Source organism: Danio rerio, chromosome 15 (assembly GCF_049306965.1).
Source record: "Danio rerio strain Tuebingen ecotype United States chromosome 15, GRCz12tu, whole genome shotgun sequence".
In the NCBI taxonomy this organism is placed as follows: Eukaryota; Metazoa; Chordata; class Actinopteri; order Cypriniformes; family Danionidae; genus Danio; species Danio rerio.
In genome coordinates this window covers 20,031,391-20,058,701 of record NC_133190.1, presented here as the reverse complement: position 1 = coordinate 20,058,701, position 27,311 = coordinate 20,031,391, and the positions used below count along the sequence as shown (strand labels likewise).

General features: G+C 36.9%; 2 protein-coding genes across 3 annotated transcripts in view; one reads left to right on the top strand and one right to left on the bottom strand.

The window, feature by feature from the left end:
* Positions 1-2,258, bottom strand: part of LOC100001991 (A disintegrin and metalloproteinase with thrombospondin motifs 8) — a 36,046-nt gene extending 33,788 nt beyond the window's left edge. For both annotated transcript variants that reach the window (XM_073923519.1, XM_001341842.7), the window contains exon 1: positions 872-2,258. In XM_073923519.1, coding sequence (XP_073779620.1) covers positions 872-1,552 — 681 coding nt within the window. In that variant the 5' untranslated portion in view covers positions 1,553-2,258. The remainder of the gene's footprint in view (positions 1-871) is intronic.
* Positions 2,259-6,355: 4,097 nt separating this feature from the next.
* Positions 6,356-23,584, top strand: adamts15b (ADAM metallopeptidase with thrombospondin type 1 motif, 15b). The gene is made up of 8 exons (XM_021472931.3): positions 6,356-7,500; positions 10,127-10,259; positions 14,164-14,331; positions 14,449-14,732; positions 16,324-16,501; positions 16,834-17,009; positions 19,472-19,647; positions 20,590-23,584. The coding sequence occupies exons 1-8, from the start codon at positions 6,580-6,582 to the stop codon at positions 21,359-21,361; spliced, it is 2,808 nt and encodes a 935-aa protein (XP_021328606.2). The 5' UTR covers positions 6,356-6,579; the 3' UTR covers positions 21,362-23,584.
* Positions 23,585-27,311: the final 3,727 nt, after the last annotated feature.

The window sequence follows — 27,311 nt, the reverse complement described above, 5'->3', positions numbered from 1 at the left end:
TTCAGTTGCAACCCATATCAAACACACCTGCCTGTAATTATCACGAGGTGTTCAGGTCTTAATTAATTGGTTCAGGTGTGTTTGATATGGGTAGCAACTGAAACCTGCAGGAAGGTGGCACTCCAGGAACAGGGTTGGCCACCCCTGCCATAGACCATTTTAAACCAGCTAAGACAGTAATTTACTCAAGCACTCTGTTTACTTGTACCAGAACTGTAAGACATGTTTTCTGATGAATCCAAAAGATGATATATTAATAAATCTTGAAAACAAGTAACAATTGATTTCCATAGTATTTGTTTCAGTACTATAGAAGTCAATGGTTACAGGTTTTCAGCTTTCTTCAAAATATTTTATTTTCTTTTTAACATAATAAAGAAACTCATAAAGGTTTGGAACAACTTGAGAGTGAGCAAATTCTATTTATTTTTTTGGCATTCCTTTAAGTCAAAAAAGGCCTTTATTTGTGTTTTCTATTTAGTTTTTATTGGTGAAATCTCTATTGCCTGTATGCTAGTGTACTATGTAAGACCAGCAAAAAAAAAAAAAAAAAAAAAAAAAAAAAACAGGTCATCACATCTTCAAATGGTAAACTGGATTATGTTAGATGATGGATGGTCAGTCAATTATGACCAGCTTGGGACATCTTGAACCAGCTTTGCCAGGCATGGTAACCACCTGGTTGACATTTTTTTCCATAAAATAAAAAATAAATAAATAAATAAATAAATAAATAGAGTGGTTTCAGGCCAAGTTATTTTTTTTCCATAGAGTGCACCATAAAGGGTTGAACAAACTAAAAAGCAGATTTTCAGCTGTCAAAACTGCTAAGAGTAAACACATTTTTATCTTCACACGTGTGAGCTCTCACCTTGATCTCGTCCCCATAGAAGTGTGTGAGGGAGGCGTCACCGACAACCAGCGTCTCAATAAACCTGGGAGTTGAGACAAAGCGCCTTCGCCTGGATGGCATCTGGATCCTTGAGTTTTGAAGATCAGCTCTCATATCTGACAGCTGTTTAGAAACCTGCGAGGACTTTGCAAAACGTCTCCTTTTAATGACATGCAGCTGTTCGGTTAACTTTCCTTTAGTCCCCAAACCGAAAGATTTCGGTTCGATTAGATATTCTTTACCATCTGAAATAAACGATCCTAAAATCCCACGACATAAGCTGACAGAAACGACTGAGTCTTCACTGGAGTCAACAAAGCCGGTGTAAAAGCAGCCTTTTAAAAACTCTGTCCCAGTCTCCTCGGTTTGATTCAAGGATTGATAAAGATCTGTCAGGTTGCTGGTTGACTTTTCTTGTGGTTTGACTTTGACGCGGTAAACTTTCAGCGCTGGCGATATGAAGGTGCTGTCCGGTGTCAAATTGAGTGTGAAATTCCTGCCGAAAGCCGAGAGCCTGAAGCTGGGCTGCGTTTCACTCCTCTTTGCCACTCGTCCACCGCTTCTTCCAGTCAGTTGAACAGGTACAATCTCTTCAGTCTCAAACAAGCGAGCAGATGTTTCAGCGAAGAGGCAAACAAATATAACTAAATACGACCACATTTTATTAAAACACCGCTATTCCTAAATTAAAAAATAATAATAATATTTGTAACTTATTGATCAACTAATCTAATGTGACTGACAAACTTTCATAAGCCTTACTCAAGCACTTTCTCTAATATTAATATTATTAACATTTATGACTACTATCCAGCACATGCCACTAGCTTAAAACTATTTTGAAAGTGAATAAATTCAATGCATCCTTACTATGAGTGCAAATTGAATTATAGGTAAATCGGAGCCAAGTTCCTGAGCTCTTTAGTCCACAGGACTGTCTCTGGATTGAGGCGCTGGTATTTATACTTTCTGAGAAATGAGAGGTTTATTTTTGATATCCAGCGCTGCTGTAGTCTCTCCTCCCACCAGCGCTCATGAAAAACCTCTGGATCGGGTTTGCCCAATGAAAACTGAGATGCACACTCCTTTCTAAATAGCAACAGTTTGTCAACTGAGTTGTTAATATTAATGTATTTCAAGACTAAACGTGCTGAGGTAGCCAATATGTTCCCGCAATAAGTCCAGTAAAAACTTTTATAAATATTAAAAGGGAACTTTTATAAATAGATACTTGTAGCCTAATAGTTAGTAATTATTATAATATGAATTTCTAGATTTTGTGTAATTATAATATAGTATTTCTAGATTGAAAGTGCTGTAATGACTAAACAGCATGCATTTAGATTAGAATTGACCCAAAACCTTCATTTAGAAACATTTTTTAAAAAGGAAAAAGCCTCCAAAATCTTATTTAAATAGCCTATTTAAAAAAAGAACTTTTATAAATAGATACTAATAGTAATAATTAGTAATTATAAAAAGAATTTATGCTTATGAACGCTGCACAAACTGTTGCATTTTTTTTTTTTTCATTTTTGGCTAACTTGGCCTTATTATTTAAACAACAAAAAGGTGATGATTCATGAATTAACGCTACTGCTGTGTTTAGATATCTGGAGAGTGCTTTGCACAAGAAGGGCTATAAAACGCAGTAATTCGTAAACACACACACACACACACACACACAAACGATTCAAAGATGATTCCTTGGATTTACTTTTTTAAGTTAAATGGTTGTAAACAATTTATTCAAACAAACAAATTAAGTTGAACATTACTAAATTTAATTAGTTTGGTTAAATTCAACACATATTGTTTGCGACAATTTTGCAAACATATTTTTTTCAGTGTATAAGATCATCATTATTGAAACATTATTATTTTACAATACTCTAAAAATAAATTAATGTTATTCATTGTAGTTGACAACTCAGATTATGTAGAGATGAGACTTAATATACAATTTCCACCAGGTGGCGGTAAGTCATTGTATATGGATGTGCACACACGCACTCTGGCTTCATTCATATTTTCGTTCTATTTTAGGCGGTTTGTTGATATTCTCTGACACGGACACCAGAGGGCGAAGATTATTGAGATAGAAAGATGCAAGACTGCTGATGCCCAGAACGAGCTGTAATGTAGCCCTTTTAGTCTATATCAGGGGTGGGCAAACTCGGTCCAGGAGGGCCCGTGTCCTGCACAGTTTAGCTCCAACTCTAATCAAACACACCTGCTTGTAGATTTCTAGGGATGTTGAAGACACTGATCAGCTTGTTTAGGTGTGTTTGATTAGTGTTGGTACTAAACTGTGCAGGACACCGGCCCTCCTGGACCGAGTTTGGCCATCCCTGGTCTATATGACTAATATTTTTCAAAACATTTTGTGTATCATCTTTCAAGTTATATGCATTTTTGTTAGGACTATGTTACAATGAATATATTATGTTTATGAAGGTTACAATAAAAAGTCTATATTAGGTTTCATTATGTTTATGACAACAGTTGAATGAATAAATGTCATTTTTGTTATTAAGTTATACAGTTTTAATGAATGTCTGAATGAATAAATTAATCTATATAGTGCTTTTTTAATGGTGTATTGCTATTTTATTAAGTTGGGGGAGGGCCTCTTGGGGTCTCTCAACCCACTAGTCTTTATGCATATTAATTAGCAGGGAAAATCTATGTTAAAATACAACAAAAAAAGATATCCTTTGGTTTACACTACAAATGAGATCTCAGTTCTCAAAACCCATAGCAAGATTATACAGAATGGCAGCCAAGGGTCACAAACATCAAGAAAGGTCTGCTCAGAAATACATTCCTTGAGCAGAACAATGATGGAGATTTTCCAATATCTAGTCAGGCTTGTCCATAGAACCACTTTATCAAACATGACTTGTTCCACCGTGGGCAAGGGCAAAGAAGCTGCGATGTTCTATATGCAGATCATCTGGCAGTTCATGCAGAACTGGCCCAGAACTGGCTTTCATGGCCCTGTCATGAGCACGTGTGTTGAAGTCAGCTGATAAGTGGGGGGTTGGGAAAAATTTGAAGGACTTAAGCATCCACAAGCAGTGCACAAACCCGCAGAGCCAAGAGTTACAAGCACAGAATTATGAATCTCAAATAAGTTCTCAAAGAAGATTTATTAATCTCTTGATACTTTCTTATGTGAAACAGCAGTAAAACACTTGTGACTTATACCAAATGCAGGCAAATTTATTTGAACTTGTAGCAATTATATTTTGTTAAGCTTTAATTTACCTATCAATTCTCTATGGCAGGGCTTAAATATTAGTTGAAATTCTGAAACGTTGAGTTAGATTGGGCAACAAAGGCTCATTGTTAGTTCTTTGTCAGGTCCTTAAATAGAAAGGCATGTCGACCTATACTGTAAGTATACTATGAAATTAGTTTTTGTTGTGTATAATTTCAAGTTATCTGCAGTGTATATCAATTTTACCATCTTAAATAAATATTCCTTAGCAATTTTGAGGAATCACCTGTTGCTAAATAAGCAAGTAATGAAATAAATCAACAAAGTAATAAAACCCCTCTAACCAAGGTAGATGACAAAGTCTAAAATATTAACACTGCAGCATTTAAAACAATAAATAAAAATAATAAATAAATAAATAAATAAATAAATAAATAAATAAATAAATAAATAAATAAATAAATAAATAAATAAATAAATAAATAATCAGCACGTGGGCCAGGCATTTGCATATCAGTTGGGTTTTGGTGGCTTTTGACACACAATTTCAAAGTGCAAGTTGATAGACTTGACCATTATTGTCTCCTTTTAAACTACAGAAAATGTAGTTTTGAGAAAAGAGCTATGTTAGTCTATGAATTGTATGTGTTCAGTCAATGAGCAAGAATGAGTTTCTTTTTTTCTGCTGAACAAAATAGTTTTGTTTTTTTTAAATGTTCGAAATGGGTAACATTGTCCTCTGTATTAGGAAAAACTAACACTGTAAAAGTCAATGGTTACTGGCTTCTAACATTTTCAACATAGCATTATTTGTGCTCAACAGAAAAAAATAATAATAATGGGTTTGTGACAAGTGAAAGTATAGAGTAAATGATAACAGATGTCAGTTTTGGGTGCAATAAGTCATTTTTGCAGATTAGTATAAACAGGAATTGCTTTTACAGTCTGCTGTTCCCAAGACAGAGCTTGCATTTTAATGTAAGGTAATGTATTTTTTATTAAATGCCATGTCAGTAACCAAAGCTATTTTCATAACAAGAACATTTCAATTCTCAATACACTATTAAAAACAACAAAACTAAATAAGATTTTTAGTGTTAGTACATTATTTAAAAAATGTCCTTAAGAAAGTTTATTTCATTTAAAAAAAGCCTTCTGAAATCATTAAAGGCAGGACAGTCCAGTAAAATGTGTTTTACAGTAAGGGGAGTTGTGCAGTACAAACATTAAGTGGGGTCTCCAATCACCTGATGAAAATGTCTTAAAACTTTAGATTTCAGGTTGTATTTCATACAGTTTATTATTTTCCAATACATCCCACTCCTCTGGCCACTTGTTTAAGATGTAAACATTGATAAAAGGTTTCATCTCTGGAGAAGGAATTCGGCATTTGTTCACTACTTGTTCCAGATTGCTAATATTTTAAAAACATAATAAAAAAAGTTTAGAAATGTTTATTGCAAAAATTAAGTTCTGCATCACATCCTTGTCTCATTTGTGAATATAATGCAAAGTAATTGAAATTAATGGTGGGTTTATCCATGGATATTGTTAGCTATTCAGTTCTATTGGACTCTCATTTGTATCTTTGTTCACTGACCCTTTTCTTTAATTAAGAAAAACCTTGTTTATTCTCTTAGTACTTTAGTAGTATAACGTATTGTTAAGGTAAAATCACCAAAACTACATGATTGTTTTAATTGGATTTATTACCTTTCCTCATATAAATAATATAAAGTGTTGTGTCTGCATTACAACCAAAAGTATTCGATAACCAACACATGTATTGTATTTTATTTAATTAATAAGACACCGTACACTCTCAGAAATAAAGATACATGAGCTGTTACTGGGGCAATGCCTTTTCAAAAGGTAGATATTTGAACCTGAAGGGTCTATAATGGAAATTCAAAGGTACTTTTTTGGTACATGTGGGCATTAATATGCACCTTTGAGGTAACACTGTGAACTCTTTGGGTACAAATATTTATCTTTTGAAAAGGGACTGCCCCAGTGACAGCTCCTGTACCTTTATTTCTAAGAGTGCAGAAAGTTTTTTTATTAATTAATTTAAATATATATATTAATTAAAAATAACAACAAATACACCCGTTAGCACAGTCTTTTCCCATCAAAGCCTCTTGCCAAGTATTCCACACCTCTACAAATGACAGTGATTTGTAAGGAGTGGGAGGGAACTTCTGAAGCGCGCCTGGCTTGATGCTCATAATAAGAGAGTCAGATGCCTCTGCGGTGTTCAACATGAACCATGAGCTCTCATCAGAACCTCCCAAAAGCTCTTATCACAATCTGCAATGATTACATGTGAAGTAAAAAAAAAAAAAGAGTGTGCTGGTTTCACAGAGGATGGCGATTAGCTTAATTCTCTTGACGGATTTACAGAACCGTGATCAAGAGCATCACGGTGTGAATTAAGCTTTAAGGGGATATTTCACCACCAACAATGATGTCGGTTTTCCCCGTTTTGTTTTGTCTTTTGCATGTGCTGATTTTAACGAAAAGATACCTCTGTGTGGAAACTGATTTTTGTGAACCTGTTCGACTTGACCGTGAAAATGTCCCAAGTTTTGACAAACCGAGCAAAGAACTTGTTGTTTACCGAATAAACGCGTTTAATCAGGAATTCTATCTTACTCTTTTACCTGACTCCAGTTTCCTTGCTCCTGACGACACATTTCAAGACACCTCATCTCCAAGCGCGCTTTCGGGAGATGAATTGAGAAGATGCTTCTACTCTGGTGATATCAACGCAGACATGAATTCATATGCAGCTCTCAGTCTGTGTGGAGGTGTCCGAGGAGCGTTTTCTTATAACGGGATGGAGTACATCATTGAGCGCAGGACAGCACCAGAACTGATCTCAGATGATGCTGGAAAAACGCACGTCATCCGCAGGAAAAATCTTAACGCTCCAAACTTATCCAAGTGCGGAGTGACATCAAACCAGGAGGTTGTGGAGTCCTTAGATAAGTACAAACATCTGAAAGGGCACACGAAGAACTTGACAGAAACTTTGCTGAGAAGCATGAGCAGGTCGAAAAGATTCGCCTCTATCCCGAGATACGTGGAGGTGCTGGTTGTTGCTGATGAGTCAATGGCAAAATTTCATGGTGACGACCTGAAGCATTACCTTCTGACTCTTTTGTCCGTCACTGCAAAGCTGTACAAACACCCCAGTATCTTGAATGCCATCAGTATAGTGGTTGTAAAGCTTATAGTGATTAATGAGGCAGAAAAGGGACCCAAAGTATCCAGTAACGCAGCACTAACCCTGCGCAATTTCTGCACCTGGCAGAAGAAGCTCAACAAAGTCAACGACAAACACCCTGAGTACTGGGACACGGCTATTCTGTTTACAAAGCAGGTAAGAAAGGATGTTCACATATCTAGGTCAATGACTTTTTCGTCTGGATGTGTCAGTTAAGACAGAAATAAATGGATTTCTGATTTGATGTTTTGATAATTGTCTTGGAATAAACAAAACAATCTCTAGTTGTTGCTGCAAGAATGCATTTTGCCAAAAAAAAAAAAAAAGTTCTCCTGAAAGAAGTTAATGTTCATATAATTTGGTATAATCTTCTGTTTGATTTAATACATTTATTAAGGGGGTATAGTTCACCCGAAACTGAAAATCACCATTCACTTGTTCCAAACATGTTTGACATTCTTTCTTCTGGTGAACATAAATTAAGATATTTTGAAGAATGTTGGAAACCTGTAACGATTGCCATTTTTAAGTAAACTATCACTTTATCAGTTTTTGTAAAAATAATATTTAAATAATCCTCAAAGGAAAGCCTATGTGGTGTAGTTTTACAGGAAGTGCATTTCTGTAAAATATAACCTTGATTCAGAAATGTTTATTTACTCACCATTAAGTCATCCAAGATGTAGGTGAAGACGTAGAAGTCAGTGGCACTTTAAAAGGTAAAAAGCAGATACAGGCAAACAAAATGAATACCAATGGCTCCTGACAAAAAATTGAGGTCTTTTAAAGTAAAAACTAAAACAATTATTAACTTGGAAAACAGCCTTGGCAAACAGTCCTGAGTGGATTCAGGGCAGTCTGGAATTGGAATGTGAGCTTCCACATAATGATGTATGCATACAAAGAAGAAATAAATACATTTTGGGTTAACTACACCTATGAACAACAAATCTGGAGGGGAGGGGGGGATTAAAAACATCAGGGCAGCAATTACACAAAAAATGCATTGCTAAATACTTAATATATTTTTTTACTTATTATGATTTCTTTTTGTAATCTCTAACATCATGATTCACCTCTTACATAACTTTTCCTCAGTTGTTTCTGGTATGGATGACTTTATTTTGCATTACATAGTTCAAGAGTTTTGGAACAGCAGAAACAATTCAATACTAACATCATGACATGCCATCTGGGTAGAAAAAAAGTAAAACATTTCAGCAAATAAGGCTCGGGAGTGACCCATGCAAGAAAATGTAATTTTCTACCATTTGATTCCAATATAAACCAAAAAGCACCATTACATCATCAGAAAGCTGAAAGCACACATCATGACTTGTTACAAAAACACACTGACTCAAGCAGTGGACTGATCCAAGTCAGCTGTCATTACAACACTAACCGCTTTGCCAAGTTACCTGCTTTGCACCTGTTATTTAACAAAACAATTTACTCCATGTGTTCATTTTACACAGGAATAAAGCAACAAATATATACTGTATTATTTAAGGTATTAAAGGAACACTCCACCTATTAGGCTAAACAGGCTAAATTTAAAAGTCCTCTAGATATAAACAGTTGAATCTTACCATTGTCAAAGCCAACCAATATGATCTCTACAGTATGTCTAGCAGGAGCACTCTTAGCTTAGCTTAGCATAAATCATTGAATCAGATTAGACCATTAGCATGTAAAAAAATGGTTTGATAATTTTCTTATTTAAATCTTGACTCTTCTGTAGTTACATTGTGTACTAAATCCAACAGAAAATATAAGAAGCCATTTAATAGGTCAACAATATGGCTTTGAACACTCCCATTCCAGTGTAATAATCCAGGAATTTTGCTGCTGTACCATGGCTGTAGCAGGCACAACGATATTACACAGCACTGTTACCTAGTTTCAGTCACTGCGTTACATCATTGCATAATGGTACAGCAGCAAAGTTGCTTGATTATTATGCCAAAATATAGGAAAAGTATTGAGCTTTTTTTTAGTAATATTTAAACGACATGCCAACTCAATGATTTATGCTAAGCTATGCTAAAAGTGCTCCCACCAGAAGAGGGCTCTTAATGCAGACTTGGTGCAGTGCAATCTGAGCTGCATCCAATGTTCTGTAATGCGCTCACCTAACCCTACCACTCGCAGTGACGTTACTAGCTCCATTGAGTGCAATGTGTCTGACATTGCATTACTGAGATATGCAGTCTTAGCTTGCATCATCAAGGCTGTATCCAGATACTATTGCCCACCAGACAGAATTCCCCCCCCCCCTCCCCCCCCCCCCCCCGCCCCAAAAAAAGAGAGGAGTATCCCTTTAAAATACACACAGAGCTGATGTGCATGAAAAACATCTACTATTTATGTTAAGAAAATATTGGAATGTATTTAGACTTTCTAAACGTTCTCTCTTAAGGCTCCAGGTGGCTGCATTATGATGTTCTCACACGGGTCCATCTGTCCTCTTTACTATGTTGTAACTACAGATGTTTACAAGCATTCTTGGCCACCCTCATTGGTCCACAACGCCCTGTGCTTCCCATTATGTCAATAGACATTAACCATTTATTCAGATCGGACAAATCGGAAATAGACGATTCACACACATATGCTGTGGATCAGATCTAATCACTGGGAAAGCTCAATCAGGAAGCATGGGGATTTGAAGCAATTACAGAGTTTAAAAGCGAGATTACTACTGTCGTCTTCGAACTGCTAATAAAACATTTGATGCTTGTTTACCATTAGTGAATTCACACTACAATCATCCTCTTCACAGGACCTGTGTGGGGCCACTACGTGTGACACTCTTGGTATGGCTGACGTGGGCACCATGTGTGATCCTAAGAGAAGCTGCTCGGTTATTGAAGATGATGGCCTCCCTTCAGCCTTCACCACCGCACATGAACTAGGTGAGAGCTTTGTTTGGCTTTAAATTCAGCATTTTGAGGAAAAACATTGAATTTAAGGTCACGTCTGGGTTTCTTTTATAGTACCCATCCCAAAATTAAGTCGATACCTTTAGGGCGATGAGATTTTGATGACTTCTGAAATTCTATCTCTGATTCCTTGATCTTTAAACATTAATGTTGTGCCAGCTGTTCCTGAAAAAGAGTCCTGTCATGCTTAATTATTAATTTAGTAGAACAATGACAATTGCGTTCAAGCGTTTTTCACATCTCTTGATCCCTGTGAAAACAAAGGTTTAATAAAAGACAGATGGGAAAACATTAGCAGATGCTGAGAGAACCACACTGACCAGGGCTGGTCTATCAGTGCCATCCTTATATGGTGTGCACAGACCTGTTAAACTCTTTGTGCATATTTGAATGTGTTAGTCATCATACTTCTTAGAAACAAACAGATAATATGCTGCATACAAAAACAAAAAAGCAGCACAGCAGAACATTTTAAACTCTCTTGACATCACATTTACATGACATCACATTTTTATTCTTACTTTCAGATGATCTCAATGATTTTTTTTTCTTTTTAAATCACTTTCTGCTTACGGTAAATAAACAATTGTGTTTTTAACTGTAAATAAATGTATAAATTGTACTGTAAAATCTGTGTGTAAGAGTAAGTTTCCCTACTGTACAGTTAGGTCCATAAATATTTGGACATCGACACAATTCTAACATTTTTGGCTTTATGCGCAAACACATATGATTTGAAATTAAACAACAAGATGTGCTTCAACAGCAGACGGTCAGCTTTAATTTGAGAGTATTTACTGTACATCCAAATCAAGTGAACGCTTTAGGAATTACAACAGTTTGCATATGTGCCTCCCACTTGTTAAGGAACCAAAAGTATTAGACAGAATAATAATCAAAAATAAAACTTTCACTTCTAAATACTTGGTTGCAAATGCAGTCAATTACAACTTGAAGTCTTTAACGCATAGACATCACTAGAAGCTGAGCTTCATTCCTGGTGGTGCGCTGCCAGGCCTCTACAGAAACTCTCTTCAGTTCCTGCTTGTTCTTGGGGTATTTTTCCTTCAGTTTTTTTCTTCTGCAAGTGAAATGCAAGCTCAATCGGATTCAGATCAGGTGATTGATTTGGCCATTGCATAACATTCCACGTCTTTCCCTTCAAAAACTCTTTGGTCGCTTTTGCAGTTTCTTTGAGTCATTCTCCATCTGCACGCTGAAGGACTGTCCAATGAGTTCTGAAGCATTTGGCTTAATATGAGCAGAAATATTGCCTGAAACACTTCAGAATTCATCCTGCTGCTTTTGTCAGCAGTCACATCATCAATAAATACAAGAGAACCAGTTCCATTGGCAGCCATACAAATCTTTGCCATGTCATTACTACCATCATGCCTCAATAAGATCATGAGCAGTTCCTTTCCTTCTCCATACTCTTCTCTTCTCTGGTACAGGTTGATCTTGATCTCATCTGTCCAAAAGATGTCGTTCCAGCATTATGAAGGCTTTTTTAGAACTCTAATCTAGCCTTCATGTTTTTGAGGCTCACCAATGGTTTACATCTTATGGTGAACCCTCTGTATTCACTCTGGTGTAGACTTCTCTTGATTGTTGACTCTGACACACATACACCTACCTCCTTAGGAGTGTTCTTGATCTGGCCAACTGTTGTGAAAGGTGTTTTCTTCACAAGGGAAAGAACTTTTTGGTCATCCACCACAGTTGTTTTTCATGGTCTTCCAAGTCTTTTGGTGTTTCTGAGCTCACTGGTGGGTTTTTTTCTTTTTATTAATGTTCCAAAGAAATGTTTTGGCCACGCCTAATGTTTTTGCTATCTCTCTGATGGGTTTGTTTTACTTTTTCAGACTAATGATAGCTTGTTTCACTGATAGAGACAGCTTTTTGGATCTCATCTTGGGGGTTGACAGTACCAGATTACAAATCCAAATAGCACACTTGAAATAAACTCAGGAACTTTTGTCTGATCATTGTAATTGGGATAATGAGGGAAAAACACACACCTGGCCATGAAACCGTTTAGAAGCCAATTGTCCAATTACTTTTGGACCCTTAACAAGTGAGAAGCACATATGCACACTGTTGTGATTCTTACACCATTTACCTGATTTGGATTTAAAAACCCTCAAATTAAGGCTGACAGACTGCAGTTAAAGCACATCTTGTTCGTTTAATTTCATATCCATTGTGTTGGAGTACAAAGCCAAAAGAATTGTTAGAATTGTGTCCCAATATTTATGGACCTAACTGTATATGGTACATAACCATGAATTCACTTTCTCATAATTCCTTGTATGACACTTATGAATAATATGAATTTGATCTTACCTCTGATGTTAATAAATGTTTAGCCCATTACTTTAGTGTCGTGTGTGTAACCATGATGGTGTTTAGTAGTCCGCACCACAACATTTAATCGTTTGTTCAAGGCATAAGTCTTATCATGCAAAATGGCTAAAAAAGTTGTCTTAATATCGTTTCATAATGCATTATTCTATACATTTTCATTAGACTTTTTGTTCTAAACTGGTATACATTGATACATTTCTGTCAAGTGATTCTTGACTTTTTCTAAAGAAGGTGCATCTAAAAGTAAATTCCTTTGCTCACATTTTCTACTTTCTGTATCACAATGACATGATCTGCCAACAAATTACGGTACAAACAGCAAACAAAAAAAGACATAGTTTACATCAGAACCGCCCTCCAGAGTATACTGTTGTATTGACAACATGACCAAGTAATTTTACTGTCTTATCCATAAACAATGACACAGGGACTTTTAATTCTGATGGCACTGACACATTCATTGACACAGAAATGTAGTTTTAAGAGATAAACTAAGGATTTTAAGCAAGAGACTGGCTTTTGCAGGTAATCTATGTTTTTTTTTTTTTTTTGCTATTTGTATGCGCTGTTGTTTGACAAATGTGCCAAAGTGACTGTGCCAAAATGACCTTATAACCCATATGAGTTCATGAATAAATGTGTTCTTAAACGAAATGATAGTTTTTAGGGAAAAATACAAATAATTTATGTTATTTAACATATTTACACAACTGATATGACATGAAAATGTTAGCATAAATGCTTTCAGATTTGTAACATGTTTGACAATCTAAATGACAATGACCAAATTGTATGTAAAATCCCATAACTAATTGGATGGATGGATGGATGGATGGATGGATGGATGGATGGATGGATGGATGGATGGATGAACTGATGGCAGGATGGCAGGATGGATGGATGGATGGATGGATGGATGGATGGATGGATGGATGGATGAACTGATGGCAGGATGGCAGGATGGATGGATGGATGGATGGATGGATGGATGGATGGATGGATGGATGGATGGATGGATGGATGGATGGATGGATGGATGGATGGATGGATGGATGGGTTGGTTGGTTGGTTGGTTGATTGGTTGATTCAGTTAATGGATGGATGGATGGATGGATGGATGGATGGATGGATGGATGGATGGATGGATGGATGGTGGGTGGATGGATGGATGGATGGTTGAATGGATGGATGGATGGATGGATGGATGGATGGATAGATAGATAGATAGATAGATAGATAGATAGATAGATAGATAGATAGATAGATAGATAGATAGATAGATAGAGAGATAGATAGATAGATAGATAGATAGATAGATAGATAGATAGATAGATAGATAGATGATAGATAGATAGATAGATAGATAGATAGATAGATAGATAGATAGATAGATAGATAGATAGATAGATAGATAGATAGATAGATAGATAGATAGATAGATAGATAGATAAAGAAAAAGAGAGAACAGAAAGACTGAAATAGTTTGACCGTATCTGTGGCTCTCTTCCAGGTCATGTCTTCAGCATGCCACATGACAATGTGAAGGCCTGTGAGGATGTGTTTGGAAAGCTGAAGGACAATCATATGATGTCTCCAACACTGATCCAGATTGACCACCACACGCCCTGGTCTGTGTGCAGCGCTGCTATCATCACTGACTTCCTGGACTCTGGCCATGGTGAGTTTGACTGCAGTCCTGCAATACACTCTGACACGTTTATCACTGGAATATCAAACAAATACACCAAGGATATTTTCAGCTACATGAATCAAACATGTACGTATTGCTTTCTAGGCGACTGTCTTCTGGATCAGCCCCAGAAGCTCATGGCTCTTCCAGAAGACCCACCAGGCATCAGCTACTCTCTCGGCCGTCAGTGTGAGCTGGCATTTGGCTCCGGATCCAAGCCCTGTCCCTACATGCAGGCCTGCTCCAAACTGTGGTGTACTGGGAAGGCTAAAGGTCAACTAGTTTGCCAGACGCGCCACTTTCCCTGGGCTGATGGCACTGCCTGTGGAACCAACAAGTTGTGCTACAGGGGGACTTGCACTGAAAAGCAAAATACCTTCAAAAACAAGGTGAGCATGATATGACTGCAAACCTGGCCCGGATCTTTTGTTAGAAAAAAAATCATCAGGATCATGAAATATCTTCATCTGAAATCACTCTGGCAATTCAAATAATGTCATTTAAATAAGAAGATGCGATTGTAAAAATCAACTTTGTTCTAATTTAGTACTGCAATTTTAAAACAAGCATAAATTGCAAACATCATGACCACAAGTCAAAATAATTTTACATACCCTTAATACTTAATTCTTAAGGTGTTTGAAGTTGCCTACAAGACCAAAAGCTTTAAGGATTCACCGATGCTCCAAAATTGTAAACATTTGAACACAGTGATTGTTGGTAACAGCTTTGGTTTTTGTTCAAAGATATTGTTTTGTATGCAGTACTGCCCTTCATGAACTACATGAAATATTGACATAATTCCCAGAAACCTTCCTACATTACCATACTGTGCAAAAGCTCATATCTCTGGATATTTGATGGATCCTAATGGATATGAAATGCAGTTTAATGTGCCTCCAAAAGAGGATTTGTAAACTTAAAGAGTCCCTCAGTTGTCACAATATAGAAAGATGGTCCTCAAACTCATACAGCTTCTTGGAAACTGGAATACTGATTCATTTGTATAAATGGAGAATTTTTTAAAAAAAATATCATGGACTATGACAACATAGGCTCATTCTGAAAACGTAGTACTATATACATTTCTGGAGATCACAAATTATGTAGCCTGAATCTAAGTTCATATTTAAAACAAACGCTATACGGGGCAGCATAACACCATTCCTTTTCTCGCTTACCAGCTGACCGCTTACCTCTATATAGATGGCTTTTTCGATGTTTCCAGTTTGTCCGGTAGCTCGACACGTTTGTCTGCAGATTTGAGATGCAGGGTAGAGCTGACCGTGACAACGAGGTTCGAGTCCGTTGAAGATTGGTTCCAGAAAGCAGGTAAGACAAAAAAAAGCCCAAAAATAAAATAAACAAGTAAATAACAGGGTGAGAATGTGATAAAATCTCAAATGTGGCAAAAACCAGGCTGCCGTGAGGGCTTTTCTTTTTCTGGATTGCTTTTGAAAACACTGCGGTTGGGTTTAGGAAAGAGGGTAATTGGGTCAATCTGTGGTTTTAAAACACGTTTTTAAAAGTACTATTTGGTGGGTTTAGGGAAGGGGAGGGTGGGGGATTGAACAGTTGGTCAGTCAGTCAAACAGGCCTGGATTTACATGAGAACAGCAGGCGCGAATGGCACTCACAAGAGAAACTGGAGATCTGAAAAACATGCGGCCTCTGGCAGATTCAGCGTAGCTTCTGACACATATTTGGCTCTCTCCAGAAATGTATATAGGAGAATATAATCCGAATGAGCCTTGGTTGACAAATGCTCTCGATTCGTACTTCTAGACAAATGGTAGTCATGTCTAGATGTGTAATAAGTCCAAAAATTTTAGGTCAGTTTCATTTTTTTATATGTTTTTAAAAGACGACAAATGCATAGTTAAAAATGTGTTATAAACAGCAGAGTTGTTTTGTTTTTTTATCATTTTCATCAAGGTGTCAAGGTGTCATTATTCTGAAGCGTGTTGACTTTCTCCACAGGTAGATGGTCGTTGGGGTCGATGGGGTCTGTATGGCCCATGTTCCCGTTCATGTGGAGGAGGAGTGCAGCTTGCCAAACGTGACTGTAACAATCCTGTGCCTGAAAATGGGGGCAAGTATTGCCAAGGCCTGAGAGTGAAGCATCGCTCCTGCAACTTAGAGCCTTGTAAAGACTCAGGTAAACAACAAATCTGTCATTCTATTAAAAAAAGGTCACACTTTATTTTGATGGTCCGTTTGTTGAATTTAAGTTACATTGTATCTATATGCCAACTAATTCTCATCAGATTATAAGTAGACTGTTAGGTTGGGGTAAGGGTTAGGTTAGTGTGAGATGACATGTACTTGCAAAGTTTCTTATAGTCTATTAAATGTCTGTTGAAGAGCAGTGTCAACAGATATTAAGCAGACAGTTTACTATTACTCAAACGGGCCATCAAAATAAATTGTTCCAAAAAATAGTATTTTAAACATAATTCATGTCTGATGATGATCGACTGATTGTAACAGGAAAAACGTTTCGGGAGGAGCAGTGTGAGATGTTTAATGGCTTTACACTGAACACTAACAGACTGAGTCCATCTGTGGTTTGGGTCCCAAAGTACTCGGGAGTCTCTGTTAAAGACAGATGTAAGCTCATCTGCAGAGCCAACGGCACCGGATACTTCTACGTCCTTGCGCCAAAGGTAAATAAACTGATTTATCTTCTTGAATATGGAAAAGTTGTTTGACATATGCAGGAGAAGTTCCTTAGCTCTTATGTCATGAAAGAAATAACATGGTATTTCCAAAGCAAATACTTTTAAAAAGTAATGGCGAGAACTTAAATCACAGTTAAAGCCCAGGCTCACTGGAAATATGGGCTACGACTTACATTTTTACGAATTGTAAAATACATTGCTCCAGGTACATTTCAATCCATTCCATTAGAGGGTGCAATGTAAATGTTTGCGAGTTTGAAATACGTTACTTTTACACGTTTCAGATAGACGCACTTGTACATGTCCTTGTGGTTTTCATACAGATCACCTAGCGAACCTCTGACCTAAACCCTTTTATCTAGAAACTGCAGACAAATTTATGTTTAAGTGCATTTTTGTGATTTCACAAACTTTTTGCCTAAAGCACGCATTTTCTTTAAAGCAGCAGTCCCACTGCACTTCTTGTCCCATAGGCTTAAATTTATACACATGCAAACGTGGCAGACCGGGAACGCAAGTATGTGCAATACATTTCGCATGTTGTTGCACTAGAAAATTCAAGCTTGGTGAACTCTGACCTGCAAAATCTGATTGTGTGAGACCAATAGAAAACCAAAACATGCCCTCTTCTACAGAAATGTAAAATATAGAGCAACTGTTCGCTTTTTTTTAATGCATAATCAACTTGTTTAATCCGACACCTTTACGCAGTGCTGCATGACAGAATTTCGCATGACCAAACTCTAGTGTGACCACGGCTTGAGTCTATGTTGGAAAGACTTGTAGAATCATCAATAAGCTCTACAGCTGTATCAGATTTAGTCAATTACACAACTATTGATAACTATGTTACCTTACTGTATGTTGACATTTGTTTTGAAACTGTTTCAGGTTGTCTTGGTTTCTTCTCTCTGTCTTGCTTTGATTAACCTCAGATTTGATTATGGGCTCATTTATTTCTACAGCTACCAGTGATTCAACAGTAACCAGAGAGATTACTTAAAAAAATTAAACAAACAAGGCTGTTTTACTAATGTGTTTGAAATGTTGGTTGATTTAAATGTTTATAAGACATATTGTACATATATTATTTTGTTCTTTGACTAGCAAAGAGAAAGTAATGATCATGTTGACTTGCTGTTTAATCTGTCATGCCGTAACACATTGAAACAGCATTAATTGTTGAGAAAGTGGACAGAATTGTAAATATTATCATCAAAAGTAACAAAACAAAGATTTTTGAGATTATTAGACAGGAGGTGAGTCTGGTGTAATGTCTGCTGAAGATTTATTTAGACATGGAGCTTTGACAAAATAGATAGATAAGGAGTCAATAAAATGAATATATGCAAAACTGGACAAAGCAGACATTTACTATTAGAAACAATCTATAGCCTATTTTTGTTACAGCTATAAATTCTGTTTTTTGTAAACTTTTCACTGTTCATATTGGCTGTATTAAATCTATATTAATCATTTAATCTAACAAAATAATTAATCAACAGAGATTATAACAATTGTGTTATTTTTGTAAAGTTTTCATTGTGCTTGGCTGAATTGGCCTACTGATTCAAACATGTAGATCGATTATTTTGTTCTGAAAGTGCGATTAAAATTGTTACAATGTTGCTCTTTATTCTTGGTGTGGTTCGCTTTCACACAGCAAAAGTTCAAAACAGACCAAAATAGCTAAAATAAATAATGTGCGAGTAAACTCTCGTCACATTGGTCAGAGTTTTACGGTTTATTTTGCAGAGTCCCGCTCAGCTGTCATGCGTCCTTAGTGAAGTTTATTTATAAACTAATTTCAAGATGATTACATGCTTATGATTGCTTGCAGCCGGCCCCGCATTATTCAATTTATGATTCACCAATCAGACGATCCTAAGCCACTATAAATACCCTAAGTTCCACACCTACTTCTCACTTTCTTATTTTACATGACATGCACATTTACCGGTAGACATCCAACCCTAGACATAATTCTCTCTTCATATAGCCATATGCCTATTACATATCCACAATGCACTGGGATATACAGTATCCTGGTTTGTTAGTTAGTTGGATCGTTTTGCTTTCTCACTACAATCGATCCGCTGCAAAGTTTGTTTCAATCAAGCCTAGACCATCTCATTCAGGTGATATCAGACCGATTGATTCGGCACAGTTCTGAGCGTAATTGCTACTTTCACATTTGCCGAACGAATAACTAGGGAAACGCGCCGGAACAAAAATCTAGCTGTGAAAGCACCCATATTAGTTTGGGACATTGACAAGAAAAAGCTATTTTCCCATAGTTATTCCCATAGTTTATCAATTTGTAGTGCATGACTTTACCAACACTAAGGCCATACTTGGAATTTCTCTTGTAAAACTCAGCACATTTAATTTTGTGTACTTGAAAAGTGTCTGCTGGTGAAGTGCATTGAGTGTTATCTGTGTGACAGGTGGTGGATGGGACTCCTTGTTCTCCTGATACCTCAGCTGTCTGTGTTCAGGGAAAGTGCATCAAGGCTGGCTGTGATGGAAAACTGAACTCCAACATGAAGTTTGACAAGTGTGGTGTGTGTGGAGGTGAAAACAAAAACTGCAAGAAAGTCTCTGGAATGTTCACAAAACCCATGTAGGTGCTTCATCTCTGAGTATGTGTTGTTTTTTTTTTTTTTTTTTTTTTTAAGAACATATAATTTATAATTACAAGTGGCTAACCATAAACAACCCTAAAGTTTAACCCAAATTGACTCAAATCACTTTATAAGCAAATCTGACTTGCATAAATTATTATGTTTTTAATTAATACAAAAAAAATGTAAAGTCTAACTCATGGGTTCACTTTGTTCACTAAACGAAAAGCACTTTCCTGCATGAATGTGCACTATAATGATGTGAGTAGATATCTTGGATATCTAAAGAGCACTTTTTAAAATTACCCTAGGTCCAAGGCAGTTTATACTGAACCTGACTCTGAATCTGAGGCACATGTCAAAATTTAGAAACCAAACAAAGTCAGGTCTCGGGTCGGACCTTGGTTTTTCAAGTCCAAGTGGAAAGATAAAGATCCCTAAGATATACAGTAGTCATTTAAAGGGGATCAAAAGGTACAACTTTGATTAAAGTTAAACTTTTAATCCACTTCAAATTTTAACTACAGCAAATAAGTACACATCCATAATCATTTTTAACCTAAATGCTTTATCTGACCAAATATCACACCTGTCTACATTATTAACTCCATAAGCTGGATCACTGAAGCCCAAAACACTAAATAAGTGTACAGTAAGTGGACATGGCAACACTTCAATGAGTCTATAGTCGCTGTACTGATTTTAGAGAAAACTGGTGAAAATGACAGGTTGATTTGATTGATTGATTGATTGATTGATTGATTGGCTGATTTATTGATTGATGGATGGATGGATAGATGGTTGGATGGATGGATGGATGGATGGATGGATGGTTGGATGGATGGATTTGCAGTTGGTGCCTCTAAAACATGCAAGTAAAGTGTAGCCAAAAACTTGAGTAATTCTGAATACTATCCAACCCTGTTATCTTCTTCTTTTAGACATGGATATAACTTTGTCATCGATCTACCTATTGGAGCTGCAAATGTGGATGTAAGGCAGCGTGGTTACCGTGGTTTGGTGAACGATGACAACTATCTAGCAGTAAAGAACCATCACGGCAAATATCTCCTGAACGGAAACTTTGTGGTTTCGGCAGTAGAAAAAGACATCATTGTGAAGGGGAGTCTGCTGCGCTACAGTGGAACCGGCACGTCAGTGGAGACACTGCAGACCTCAAGACCTCTTAAAGAGTCCCTGACGGTGGAGCTGCTGTCTGTGGGTAAAATGACACCTCCTCGTGTGCGATACTCCTACTACCAGACTGTGGGGAATAAGGAGAGCAAGATCTTCAAGAAAGAGGAGAGGATCCCTGCGGAGAACAGCGTGCTGGAAGACAGCAATAAAGTAGAACTGAAGAAGCCAGTCTATCAGACACCATCTTATAAGTGGGTCACGGCGGACTGGAGTAAGTGCTCGGTTAGCTGTGGGAATGGAGTCCAAAGTAGACTCATACAGTGTTTGGGGTCAGATGGGAAAATGGCCACAAATTGTGATGGATCCCAGAAGCCCAGTTCCATGAAGGTGTGTGGTGATCCATGCCCAACATGGAGCATCGGCGAATGGTCCTCATGCTCTAAAACCTGCGGGAAAGGCTTTAAGAGACGCCCACTGCGGTGCATGACTCAGACAGGACAGTTTTTACCTAGAGACCATTGCTCAGGCAAGAAAAAGCCACAGGAACTTGACTTTTGCACTGTTCGGTCCTGCTAGTGACTGTTCAGGTGTGTTTTAGGACCCATTTTCTTAGCCCAGACTCTGTGGAACTACACGACTACATTTCTGCAAATCCTGAAATAATTTGCTAAAGGTACATTTGCTACACTTTACAGATGACATGCCCACAACAGGCGCTATAAGCTGAATAAATGATACCCTATTTTGAAGTTTATTAAACAGCACAGTTCAGTGAAAATCAAAAATGTTATTTTATTTTCTCAAATCTAGTTAAATTTCTTAAGTTGCTATTATGCAAAATTCACTTTTATTAGGGGTTTAAACAGTTGCGTGACAACAGTCTGTGAATATAGCCAGCTTTTAATGGTAAACATTTATGAATTACATTTTTTATGATCAAACAGTCTGCAGAAACACTTTGATTCTCCCTTTCTATGTGTCATCTGAGAAGGAAAGCCCATTAGTGACAGTCTCTCGCTTATTAGCATGGGACGTTAGTCTTGTTTTTAAATTTGCCCTTATGCTTGCTAACATTTGTAGCTCTACTCTCTTTTGAAAAGAGGATCAAAGCCTAAAAGGGGCAGTTTTAAAGAGTTATACAACATTATTTATGGAGTTATTTGAGATTAAACTTAGCCAGCATAGGCTCATTCTAAAAATGTAGCCCTAAATACGTTTCTGGAGAAACGCAATAAAATATTATAAAATTGTCCTGGAGAATATACAATTTAGGAAAAAAAATCACTGGGGCATGAGCAAGTTGAATGAAATTTACACAAATTCAGCAAATTAACCATCACAAAATTATAAAGTGAACACAAAACACTCTGAAACAAATGTTGATAGTGTTTAACAGCTTCTAGTGGTCACCTGGAACCTGTAGTCAAATGTAGGCACAAGTCGTTTTTTTCCAAAACTGTTGGTTAAGTCATGTACTTCCATTGAGCCTGGGTTGCATATCATGGAGCCAAATCAAAAATAGGGATCTTTTTACATGTGCATGCTGTGGTGCCTCGCTTTTATAATGGGAAAATCATCATGAAATAAAGACAGGTCTTTTACCATGAGCATAAACATTTTACCATTGTAAAATAGACATCACCTACCTCGAAAAGGACAGGGTGTTTTAACGCAACCAAACACAGAACAATGTAATTGTTACAGCATTAAACTTACAAAAGCAGACTTTCACTCTGTATGTGGTCTGTGGATAAAGTGAAGATGTCAGACTTAATGTTTGCATTTGTATTCGTTAAATATATGTGAATATTTGACCTAAATGTGAAGCATATTGTATGCAAAAACAGGGCGACTTGGTCCATGCACTATTCATCATTTGTATTTGGAAATTAAGATGAGGTAATCGATAGATTAAACTGTTCTAACCGTCAAAGGTTTGAGAGGAGAATTTATGAATAGACAAAAATAATTGTGCCAGAAGAAAGCATTTAATTAAAGTAATCAGTCATTTGCCCTTTTAGATGGGCTGAAGAAGACATATCCTGAACTCATATTTACATTACTATAAAAATAAACGTTAATGTTTAACAAAAAGTACTGTACACAGAGATAAAACAATTAAAATAGTATATACAAGTCAGTTAGTGTAATTTAAACCAATATATTTTAGCTACTCAGCTCTTTATACGAGTATACCATAAAATTATTTTGTAAAATAATCTGTGCTAAAAGACACTGATACAGCCGTGGTACTGCAAATATTCCACATAAGACTGCCCTAAAACTAAATCCAAGTCCCATAAAAAAACGTGAAGTATGACACTTTCTGATTATTTGTTATAGCCATTTTATAATATAATCCCATAACTTAAACATCTTATACAATCTCCCTCAATTAGCTAAAACCCATCAGAATTAGATATTTATATAACAAATATATTAAACAGAATAAGCAAGTGTCTTTTTTGGGCCTGTATTCACTGGACACATGTAGCTGCTATGGCCTGTAAAATCCCCATGTTTCTTGAAAGAAAAGTCTACAGAGTTTTATTGTAAGTGTATTTCATGTACTCTCTGCTGGATTTATGAAGGCACATTGTAACTTGTGCGATCAACCCCTTTAATCCAGATGGTGTAGCCGAGAACATTTCATTCATTTGAAAGGTGCTTCCTTGTTTTGTTTTCTTCTCATCTTTTGACAGCAAAAGGCACTTATGTTTTTTTTCTTTATTGGAATCCATTGTATACTATGTATACATCCACCAACTGTGCACAAATAAATACAGAAGTGACATCAAATGTTTTGAAGGATCTTCTTACTCATATGTTTTCATACTCCAAGTTCATTTGGAGCCCCATAACTATTACAATTTTTAAGAAAAATAAAATTGAATTGGATCAACATCTTCCCTTTTGATTCATAAGGAATCGAGAAATTCCTTGACATTTAAAATTCTTTGAAAATATTATATACAATATATTGCTTAAGTCAAAATTATACGTAAAACCCATTTTTAAACATAATCGTTTAATAACTCATTTCTAATAACTCAATAACATTCATTCATTCATTTTCTTGTCGGCTTAGTCCCTTTATTAATCCGGGGTCGCCACAGCGGAATGAACCGCCAACTTATCCAGCAAGTTTTTACGCAGCGGATGCCCTTCCATCCGCAACCCATCTCTGGGAAACATCCACACACACACACACTCATACACTACAGACAATTTAGCCTACCCAATTCACCTGTACCGCATGTCTTTGGACTGTGGGGGAAACCGGAGCACCCGGAGGAAACCCACACGAAGGCAAAGAGAACTCCACACAGAAACGCCAACTGAGCCGAGGTTCGAACCAGCGACCCAGTGACCTTCTTGCTGTGAGGCGACAGCACTACCTACTGCGCCACTGCCTCGCCCTAACTCAATAACAGTTGCTAGTTATTTCGCAAGATACTAGTTTTCAGCTTAGTGCGATTTAGGCTCTTAACTAGGTTATTATGTTAACAAAAGGCAATTTGGGTTAATTAGGCAAGTCATTGGACAACAGTGTTTTGTTCTGTCGCCAATCGAGAAAATCTAATAATTTATTTTCTAATAACAATAACCTCAACATATGTATTCAACAATAACTCATCATTGTATTTGAAATTTCTAAAACAAAAAACATAATCACCCTTACCTGTGATTCTACTTTCCTGGACTCCAATACTTCTTCCGTTCTCCATCCTGTTTCCTTGTTGTTCTCTTCCTGTTTTACCTGCAAGGAGGGAAAGTGCCTTTATCACTCATATGAATTCGATTGCATAAATCTGTACAAATTAGTAATTTTTTAGCCAATATGTAAAATAGCTCAAATAATCTTGTGAGATCAAGCCGAATGGGGTATTAATATAAAATTAAATAAAAGACACAGTAAAAATAAAATAAAACCAACCCGGGCTCATTGTGGAAACGTAGTACCGTGGACGTTTCTGGAGACCGCGGAATACGTCCCGGCAGGTACGTACGGCTGCAGTTTTTGTTTTTGCGAATCCGCGAGAGGCCGCTGTTGTGTGATTTTTCTCATCTTGAACGTCTCTCACGAGTGCGGTTCGCGCCCGCGCTGTTCTCGCGTCAACCCGCCAGAGGCCGCTGTCCGACTGACCGGATGATTGACTGCACGACCGGCCAATCGGCTGACCGCCCTCCTCTTTCCCTGAACCCAATCAATTTTACCGATTGACCCGCCCGCCCGCTTGCTTCCCCTAAACCCGAGCAACAGTTTACAAAAGCCGTCCAAAAAAAAGAAAAGCCCTGATTTTTTTTTTTTTTCTAACGCGTTTTCGGATTTCACCGCGTTCTCACCCTGTTATAAAACTCGTTCACTTAATTTTTGGGATTCTGTTTTTGTCTTACCTGATTGCTGGAACTGCTCTTCCCCGGACTCGAAACCGATCGCCGTGGTCAACTCCTCTTCTCTGCATCTCAAGCCTGCCGACGTTACACGGTGAGCTGAGTGGACAAACGGGTTGCAGCGGGAAAGCCCTCCACAAGGAGGTAAGCGGTCAGCCGGCAAGCGCGAAAGGTAACAGCGTCACACCGCCCCGCAGCGTTCGCTTGAAAAAAATTAATGCAGCCGTACGTACCTCCCGGGACGTATTCCGCTGTCTCCAGAAAAATCCACGGGACTACGTTTTCAGAATGAGCTTGGGTTGAATAAAACACATTTAAAGATGCACCAATTTTTTCCTAACAATACTGTTTTTTATCAGTATTGATCAATCATTTAGGAACAGCACGATGGCTCAGTGGTTGGCAGTCACCTCACAGCAAGAAGGTCTTTGGTTTGAGTCCCGGCTGGGCCAGTTGGAGTTAATATGTTCTCCTCGTGGGTTTGCTCCAGTTTCCTCCACAGTCCAAAGACATGTGCTATAGGTGAATTGAATGAAAACTAAATTGGCCGTAGTGAATCAGTGTGTATGGGTTGATCCCAGTACTGGCTTGTGGCTGGAAGCGCATCTGCTGAGTTAAACATATGCTGGAACACTTGGCGGTTCATTCCACTGTGATGACCTCTGAAATAGAGACTAAGCCGAAGGAAAATTAATGAATGTATGATAAACAATATTGATTTATCAATATTGAAATGATCAAAACAAACATGCCCATACTCCAATAAGTCAACAGCCCTTTTTGGTGTCTATAGTTACAAGACACGCCCCTTTACTGCTGATTGGCTGTCAGTCTGGTCAATCTGGTTTGTCAAATATTTCTTGGTGTAACTTTGATGTAATCCCATATTTATTTATTAAACAGCGCAGCAGACATTTTTTACTCATTTTACAGTTTAGAAATGTAAGAGTTATAGATATAACATTAAGAATTTATATTGATTGTTTTAATAATAAAAGTATTTTTATTTTAACACAATTCTTATCCATGTGATAGATAACCATGTAAACAATACATGAATTTACGTTTAAGTATTTACTGAAGTACAACACAGTTGAAGTCAGAATTATTAGCCCTCCTGAATTATTGGCCCTTCTAAATTATTATCCCAATTTCCATTTATCGGAAAAATTATTTTTTCAAGGCATTTCTAAACATAATAGTTTTAATAACTGATTTTTTTCTATCTTTGCCATGATGACAGAAGGGGAGAGCGGGGACGCAAGTAACATTTTTCATAAAAATCAAATTTTAAAAGATAATGTTTTTGGCATATAACTTTAACACTTTAAACAAAAGCAACACAACAATACTTGCTAGATTTACTGACTTAAGCTAGTTTATTTTAAATAAATCTGACTATGACCTTTTTAACATTCATTGCAAACATATTATGTCCTTTATTTTTGCTGAAAAATTTTAACAGCATTTTCATTTTAATTTCAGTTCCAGAAAATGTTTTAAAAGCAATCCACCAATGCAAAATGTTAACATCTTTTACAAATTTTTTGTATATATTTTTATTTTTATTGCCAATATGTGTTAATTTAATTACATCTAAATCCAAATACTGCAAACTATAATATAGAAGTGAAAACTAAGGTATGGCTATAAGCACTGGGACATTAGCAACTGTGTTACTTTCGTCCCCACAGGAACTCTTGCCATTTAAATATGATTTACTTTTTAACTGAAAAACTCACACTTCATACTTAAGACTGAGTTATTGCACTGGAAAACCTGTAGATTGATCATTAGTGTGACACATGAAAAGAGAGAAAAACACAAGGAAAAAAGAACCGCTACAATATTTTGCACTTAAAAATTTAATTTGGACCTAAACATGGGACAGAGTCCTGAAATCAAATGACATTTGTCAGCTCAATCAAGGCTTGCATGCTGAATGTGCTGTTGGGCTTCAAGTAAATCACTTATTTACATATTTTACATATTTTTTACATATTTTATTTACATATTTTATTTGCATATTAAAGCCTTAACTAGGTTAACTAGACAAGTTAAGGTAATAAGGCAAGTCACATTAAAACAGTGGTTTGTTCTGTAGACCAGTGGTCCCCAACCCCCCGGCTGC

Excerpts from the sequence above, each read along its gene's own strand:
- adamts15b (XM_021472931.3), top strand. The coding sequence starts at position 6,580 with ATGATGTCGGTTTTCCCCGTTTTGTTTTGTCTTTTGCATGTGCTGATT. Across the intron at positions 16,502-16,833 it reads AGAGCCTTGTAAAGACTCAG|GAAAAACGTTTCGGGAGGAG; the intron begins GTAAACAACAAA and ends TGATTGTAACAG. Across the intron at positions 17,010-19,471 it reads TCTACGTCCTTGCGCCAAAG|GTGGTGGATGGGACTCCTTG; the intron begins GTAAATAAACTG and ends TCTGTGTGACAG.